The 8803-nt window shown below is 42.5% G+C and overlaps 1 protein-coding gene across 1 annotated transcript; it reads left to right on the forward strand.

The window, feature by feature from the left end:
• The first annotated feature begins 2119 nt into the window (after positions 1-2119).
• On the forward strand, positions 2120-6290 carry NR2C2AP (nuclear receptor 2C2 associated protein). The gene is made up of 5 exons (XM_088478524.1): positions 2120-2228; positions 2354-2444; positions 2791-2896; positions 2993-3060; positions 4596-6290. The coding sequence occupies exons 1-5, from the start codon at positions 2191-2193 to the stop codon at positions 4710-4712; spliced, it is 420 nt and encodes a 139-aa protein (XP_088334650.1). The 5' UTR covers positions 2120-2190; the 3' UTR covers positions 4713-6290.
• Positions 6291-8803: the final 2513 nt, after the last annotated feature.

The raw sequence follows: 8803 nt of genomic DNA on the forward strand, positions 1-8803 counted from the left end.
CCATTGCAGGATCGGTGATATTCAACATTTTATATTTCACAGATCTGCCAATCACGATCATTTTTTGATCCAGATCTGCATATCTGTGAAATCCAACATGTCGGATTTCAGCGATCCTGCAATGCCGGAATTCAGGATCGCTACATCGCGACGATCCATCACAGATGTATGGGGGCCTTTACTCATCAGCTCTCACAGACAGAGAGACTCACAGGTGTGCAATCAGTCCAGAAAGGAATCCAGGAGCTAGCTACACAGACATGCTGCAGCCTGCAGGCAATATGGATATCCTGACCTGCAGAGCAGGTTGCAGATGTAAGTCACAGGACATATAGTAAAACATGTCAGGATCGTGACAGCCAGCATATCATATTGAGAATTTTATTAGGAGCCCCCACAAGTTAGTTGCTCTGGGAACTCCCCCACACCTTAATCCATCCATGACAAAGATTATATTCTTGACATATCATAAATTACAATGTAGAGGTAAGCATCCATCATGTCTACCTTTGCTACTCAGTCCTCTAGTTCTACAGTCTGAGAATTTGATAAATGTACAGTAAATGTAAAGCCCTTTTAATCCTATTGGGAGAAAGCATTAATTCCATCTTCATAGATATATAACTCAGGTTGAGATTTGCTCGGAATGACACTGCCATTTTTATGAGGAATAATGTAGTATACATTGTTTCTATGTCTTGTTCCCCTGATAAGATTTCTGTGTCTTTCTTTCAAAGTGTTTTTTTTGCAGAGTAATTTGCTAAAACGGTTTGTGCTTCCCAGGACTGTAGAGAGCCTGGCTGGGCCCGGGTACTGGCAAGGAGTGTGACCTAATGTGAGGAAGCGAGGCCACGCTCCTTACAAAAAAAAAAACCACAGTTTGATAAATATCCCCCTTTTTTGTTTTAAAAATCCCACTCTATGACCAATCCACCAGCCAGATAGAGCCGAGAGAATAAGATGATTCACTGCACTTAGGGATCACTCATTGCAGTCAGAGATGTATCTTCTTTGTAGCAGCTGTCAATCTGTAGGGTTGAGAGTTATATTTATGAAGCGCCACCCCTTCTCAGCGGGTTGGAGCTGAAAATTAAAGCGTCACTCCCATTCAGTGAAAAAGAACACAAGGGTGGTGCTACGTAAACATAGCCCTGAGTCTTTACTAGACCACCAGCACTTAGAGATGGAGCTACAAACATCATCAGATCTAAGGGAGGAATAAAATAGGACTATAGGCTCTTTACTGCTGCCATTTTTTAAAGCTAATAAAACACATGTAAACAGGTCTGACACTAGAAATCATGCTTTTCAGTGCCACCATATTTACTGGAGTTTTAACCAGTGTTACGTTCCATGTAATCCAGTTCTTGAAACTCATCACGTTTATAAAGGTTAGGGAATGCCTACAATGATCTTTTTAATACTAGTAAAAACTAAGAACACATGTCAAATGCCATTAAATTGGCCATGCATTTTTACCAGTGTTAAAAACATGCGAAATGCCAGGGGCTATCAGGCCTTTTAATGGAGAAATGGGACATTATTTGTTCTACATCTACCAGAATTTTTTTCATGGCTTCTAAGGTTTTTACAAGGCATTTCCAATTAAAACTCTTGTTCTACTTAACCCGCAGCCACTACTGTGGTTACAGGGAATGTACCAGCTATCTACATCTTCATGGAGATACAGCAGTGCTAGCCAGCCTAGCGACTTAAATATCTATCTATATATTCTCTCTCTCTCTCACTCTCTCGCTCTCTCTATATATAAATATAATTATATTATCTATCTAAGATATATATTTATATATTATCTATCTACCTACGATATATATCTTTATATATCTATATATATATATATTTTTTTCTATCTATCTAATCTATCTCTATCTAATCACCATAGTTTTCTTGCCTTATTTAAAGTGTCTTAAAAACAAACTACGTGACTCTGCTGCCCTCTGATGGACACATGCAGATTATTATCTAGAATAGGAGTACAAAACCTGAATGGGGCTTTTCTAACCAATGAAAGGTTACACATGCAAATGACTCTGGACATGAGGCTTGGAATGCAGATGACGGTACTTTACGATACACTGCATGCAATGCGTGTCATGCTTTATGGCATCATTCTTTTTAATACAGTAGTATGTGCCTGTACAGCACAGAGTGAGCCGCAGCGGGGACAGCATGGTGGAGTCAGTGCTGTGTGCAGGAACTGTGAGCAGGTGAGGTTGCACTTGTGTGACTTATTTCGCTTTCCGTAGAATAGTTACGCTGTATTAGCCCATTGGTATTGTTAAACTCTTTGGAGTGCGTCTGAATTGTCCCTAATGATGTGGTCACTCCACAGGGTAAGCTCAGTACTCCACCGAGATGTCAAACAGTTCGGCAAACAGTTCCTCTTTGACCACAAGGATGAAACCTGCTGGAACTCTGATCAGGTACAATCATTGAAGGCATTTGGTGGGGTAATAGTAGGTACTCTTATAGTAGGTCAGAAAGATGTTTATGGCTATTGCAGGACTTGCATTTAGTGGGCACCAGGTTGTTTGTTGGAATTGTTATTCTATTAATGTGTGTAGAATATGTTATGAATTATCTGCACCACTCACCTTGCTCTCCCATGCTTCTAGTCCCTGGCTTATCTGTTAAGACTGTGATACAATTCTGACCCCTCTATTCTTTTTCTCAGCTGTATTATGTGTAGTAGTAATGACTGTAATCAAGCATCTCTATATTTATCAGGAAACTTCATAGCTTGATAAATATGCAATGATTTTATTTCAGGGATCATCTCAGTGGATTGCACTGGAATTCCCACAGAAACTCTGGGTCTCTGAGATCCAAATACAGTTCCAAGGTGGATTTTCCAGCAGAAACTGCATTTTAGAAGGTGACTACAGTTCTAGCCCCATCTTAGATACAGTTAAATTTAATATATAATTGGAACAATTGCAGGGACATTTTAATTGATTATCATTATTTGCAGGATGCCTTAAAGATGAACAATTGGTGAAAATAGCAGAATTTTATCCAGAAGATATTAACGCCCTTCAGATATCCTTTTTAGCATGGCAGTTGTACGCTTCTTATTCCACAATGTATTTACATTATTGACACATTTATGTACTCTTTCCTATTCTATTCCTTGGGTCTTTTCCTTTCCGCATTGTTCGGTATGCTACCTCTTCAATACCCCAAAAAATTGTACTTGTATACAAACATTTTTATTCTATTGGTGGGGAGAATAATTCCTTGTACTCATGATATAAAAAATTGCCTGTGCAACGTATGTGACAGATTAGTCCTGAGGCCAGTAATGGGAATAGCCACTCAGGGCTCGATCCAATTAGCCACGATGATCTCGCCGGTGCAAGTCATTGCTGCAATGGCCGCACTTCACGGCAGCCCGGATTCGCTGAAAATTGCTTGCAGCCCCACAGGGCTCCGAGCAAAATTCAGCGAAATCAGGGCTTGGAGCGGGCCGCGAAGGGTGCGAGGTGCCAGCCCGTGCCTGCGCTTTAACACTGTTGCAACAGCAACTCGCACCATTCACATGGAATAGAATTGACCCCTCAGTGTTGCCATCCTTTGACAAAGTTTAACAATTTTATGTTACACCAAGCAGCCTTTTGCACCTTTTTTTTTTATCTACTGTACTAGCTCAGAGGTTCCCAAACTCTGCCATCAGAGTCCAGGTTTTAAGGATATCCTTGCTTGATTCCAAATGGTTAAATCAAATTGACTGAGGTACAAATTAAGTCACCTGTGCTCAAGTAGGGATATCCTTAAAACGTGGACTGTAATGACTGAGTTTGGGACTGTAATGACTGAGTTTGGGAACCTCTGTACTAGCCACAGCAAATTGGTATATGTATTATTTCTAGAACTGGATTGCCAATGCACCTAGTTCCAGTAACATGGTGTTGTTAACCTAGTCCTAGTCTATATATTTCACTAGTTTGCTGTGTAACCTGTGCCTTCAGCAGGATGCCCGCTTCTGGGTATTCGTGGTGGTATTCTAACTGGTGATCACCCTACAAGTTTGTATGTCCCTTTGATTTTAACATAAATAAAATAATAACTTAGGAAAATTTAAAAAGAAAAAAAAAGCAATGGAAAAATTTGCAAGTAACTACTTATTTTTAATAATTATGTTCCCTAAACTATACACGGGAGACAACACATTTTCAGATAACATAGGGCTGCACTATTTTTGATACAGTTGTTACCAAATTCTATATATTTTAATTAAAAAATAAAACAAAGCATGTATTTAATGAAAGAAATTATTTTCCCATAGAATTGAAGTTATTCTCGATTTTTAAAGGAAGCATAACAAACTATCAAAGTTGTTGGTCTGGTAATAATCTTAAAAAGTTCCTCTTTCTTTTGGGTAAAGGAGCTACAGAGCCACAGTGATTACATATATATACTTCTAGAAATGAAAGTTCTTTACCAGCAGGAAGTTTTTGGGTTAACTATTTGCCTCATTACGGAACCTGTTCAACCTTGACTTTCGAAAAAAGTGTTTATAAAGGTAGAATATAGCATACAGTCTTAAGTAGTCTTCCTTAACGTCTCAGCTTTACAAATTTGTTTTTACAGAGCAATGTGTTGAAAAGCTACGTCTCTCTTTTCCAAGCAGTACAGATTTCTTTGGAAGGATTGTGGTTTATCATCTCGATATGCTTGGCCCCAAGCAGTGAGCAAGCTGCTCACAGGGACAATGGAGGGAACAATTTGGAGATCGATTGATGAAATTGTTGACAGACTGAAAGGATCAGCGTTGCGGCACATAAATAGCATGTGCTGTTTACCTAAAGGGGATGCAGTGTACAATTAATATGTAACAATGCTGATATGTTGCAGATCAAGATGTGGATGGTGACCGGTTATCACATGACACGCACGGCTCTCGTACCTCTTGTACAGAACATGTGGCAAATATCTACTTTAAAAATGTTGGCATTCATGATAAATAAATAGACATGGCAGGGTGGTACTACCATTGTGTAGTGCCTTGAAAGTTACATCAAATTAGTGCCCAGTGTGCTATTTACTTGGATTGTCTACCAGGTCATTTTATGGATTTCTTGCAGTTCTTATTCCAGTGATGAATATGCTCAAGATGTATTTTAAAGCTGCACTATGACATAGGATGCATCTTCCCCAGTGGACTCCCTGGGGACTGCTGCATGTAATGCGGCCCTGGAAAATCAATTAAGCTAAACCAACTTAAATTAGTGGCACAAGGAGGTGAGTAGCAGGACCAACCTCAGTCTCTTACAAGCCCTGGTTTTAGCCCAGAGCTCCAAGAGGAATGGTAAATTGGCAGCATGAGCAGCCCCTTGGGCTCCAGCTTTATACGGACACCTTTGTAGGGTGGTTCAGTCTTCAAGTGCGCCCAACAGTTCATGGTTTGTGCATTTCTCTATTCAGGCACATGTGAGTTAATCTATTTTACTAGGTCAGTAATACCCATACTCTACTCTATTCAGGCACATGTGAGTTAATCTATTTTACTAGGTCAGTAATACCCATTTTCCACCTAAATTCCGGGTCTGACCCCCGGAATTCAGCCAGCGCGGCGACCCAGGACATTCCCGAGTTGGCGCCGTTCACACCGGAGTCAGGTCTGCATAGACCTGGCTTTTCTGGTGTTGAAGTGAGGGCTTGGAGATGATGTCATCTCCAAGCGCCACTGAAGCCGGACCAATCTGCCGGCATGCGGCGCGCTCCAGGTCGTCATGACCCGGAGCGTGCCATTCACACTGCAGGGTTTCACGGGTTATGCCCGTGTTAAACCCTGCAAGTTACCTGGGTTAGATTGCCGGGTCACTCGACCCGGCGATCCAACCCTCTCCCCTTTTACACAAAGGAGCTACCCAGGTTAACCCTGCAATAACCCGGGTTTTAGCTCCGGTGTAAAAGGGGTATTATTAATCCACCAGTTTCTACAGATAGAAATCCTGAAGACATGACCTGCTGGGGGGTACTTGAGGGTTGGAATGGAGAACCACTTTCTTAGTAAAATCTTGTATGATCGTATTACGTGCTACAGCAGCTTTAAGGGACAAATTTGTAACTATCAATAGTTTTTTGCCTTATTTGTGGGGTGTTATACTGTTGGTTTTATGTAAAACATGTTTAAATCAAAATGATATGCAAGTGTTATAGTAGCTTTCATGATGGTCATTCCCATAGTATAACAATTAAAACAATACAAATGAGAACCTAACAACACTTTTTTTCAGTTTGCCAATAAAGAGGACTTTTGCTAAGTAGTACCTGCTCAATGGTCATCCCTGCACTTTATGGTTTGATAGATCTCATACAATTATCAAAACGGAATAACTTCACCTTTTGGTTTGCCATTCATATCTTATAACCTGTTCTAATATTTATGCATTTGCCAAACCAATGTACTTTGCAAAATACTAATCTAGTTATTAATTATGTTTGTCTTCTGTGGAGTATGCAGAGTAATAATTTTGGAAGCAATATATAAAGTGTTAAGTATGCGAGTGCCAGCGTGACAAAGATGTCAAGCTTATCTGTACATTTGTGACCACAGTTCAAAGTATTCTCCACATATGCAGTTTTATTTGGATTGAAGAATATGGACTGCTCGGTCTCCCCTGTATTCTGATACAGAGTGAATTTAGAACACACAAAAAATAATACAATAGTGTGATACTTTATTAGTAGGTCGCAGTATGGGACTGGGCATGAATACTGATAGTGCAGCAATGAACTATAGTGAATACACACCATAATTCTGGGAATGCAGTATAATGTAACATATGTATAATAATTTAGCACAATAGAGTAACAATGTAAAATATGGGTACATAGTCTTGAACCTGAGTCTAGAGGAGGGGGTAGCCCCTCAGGCAGTGGGGCTCACCAGGAATTTCCCTGTACCCCTGTGGGCTAGTCTGAACCTGGTTGTATATTTGCAATGGTTTGATTTTGTTTTCTGGCCCTGATTCAGAGCCGGACGCTCTGACAGAGCGCTCGCTCTGAATCAGGGCCTTCCCTGCTCCTTTATGGAGCGGCCTCCTGGCCGCTCGCATAGCTGTGGGTGACTACCCACAGCTATAGCGAGCGGCCAAAGTGATGGTCGCGATGGTCAAGACCATCACGACCATCGTGCTTGCGACGAGACCCTGCGGTAGGGTCTCGCTGCCGCAAGCCCAGGAGTGCTTTTGGCTCTATCAGAGCCAAAAGCACTCCCACTGACATCACTAGTGATGTCAGTGGGGCCGGACCCAGACGGTAGGCGTTCCCATGGGGACGCCTCCGTCTGGGCAGGCACGCCCACCATCGTGCTTGCGACGAGACCCTGCGGTAGGGTCTCGCTGCCGCAAGCCCAGGAGTGCTTTTGGCTCTATCATGCGCACATGGGCACCATCGACCCACTTGCGAGCACTCAGCGCTTGCGAGCGGGTCAGAATCAGGCTCTCTGTTCGATTTGCCATTCGATTTTGGTTCGATTTTCTTAGAGGGGATTTACTAAAGCCCAAATCGGACAGAAAAACTAGAATTTCTGAAAAACATCGATGTTTTCCCATAGAAGATTATGGGATCCCTTAATTTACTAACATTCGGTTTGCAAACCAAATGGAAAACGAACACGAGATCGAATTGCAAATACCCAAGTGAATAGAAGAGCTTCATGCTTTCGATTTCAGAATGAGCAGTTCTATTTGATACAGATGCACGCATGTATCTTAGTGTAAAAAGCTTAAGTGTTAATTTAAAAAAAAAAATGGACGTGGCGTCTCCCCCCTCTAAACACAACCAGCCCGACTTTGCATAGCCTGTCCTGGTTGTGTAAATACAGGGGGAAAATTGCGTAGGGTTCCCCTGTACTTAGTGCAACCAGCACCAGGCTCTAAGCTGGTTCTGGAATTACAGGGGGAAAAAAAGTGTAGCGTTCCCCATGTAATTTCCATAACCTGCACCGGACCCTTTCTAGCAGGGGGGTAATGCCACAGCCAGGGAAACCCTATCACCGGGATCTACGGCCGAAACATTACCCCTGACCGCTAGTCAGCCCAGGCTGGGGAGTTGGGGTCCCCCTCTCCAGGGCACCTTAGGCTGATAGCCCGGGGCTATCCCCGGCATCCGTGGACGCCGGGTTGATAGTGTAGTGTAAAATTAGAAGTGTCAACATTGTCTTTACCAGTAGAACCGCAGGTCCCAGGCTTCCCCCGCATGCTGGTACTTGGAGAATCACAAGTACCAGCATGCGGGGCATTAAGGGCCTGCTGGTAGCTGTAGTTCGCCTGTAAAGAAATGTTAAAAGACAAGGCCCACACCCTGTGACAGTATACATTTAATACACATTCGCACATACTTACCTACAATACCTAGACAGGTACACATCTCCATGTAGGCATCCTCTGTCTACTTAAAATAAAAAAATGAAATACCGACCCACGTACTCCGTACCATCCTCCAAGGATGGTACCTCCCGAATGACGGGCTCAGATGCGGCATTTCCCTTTGAAGTGCTGTGGCTGAGCGTTCATTGGCTGAGAGAGGTCAGCCTCCGCCTCTCTCAGCCAATGAACGGCTCCCACCATTGAAGTCAATGGTGAGATCCGCAGGCTAACCTTTAGTAACCCTGGCCTGACTAGCGGTCAGGGGTAATGTTTCGGCCAGGGAACCTGGTGATAGGGTATCCCTGGTTGTGGCAATACCCAACCTCTAGAAACGGTCCGCTGCTGGTTATGGAAATTACAGTGGAACCCTACACTTTTTTCCCCTGTAATTCCAGAACCAGGACTGG

This window comes from Taudactylus pleione, unplaced genomic scaffold (assembly GCF_031769625.1).
Source record: "Taudactylus pleione unplaced genomic scaffold, aTauple2 ptg000214l, whole genome shotgun sequence".
Classification (NCBI taxonomy): domain Eukaryota; kingdom Metazoa; phylum Chordata; class Amphibia; order Anura; family Myobatrachidae; genus Taudactylus; species Taudactylus pleione.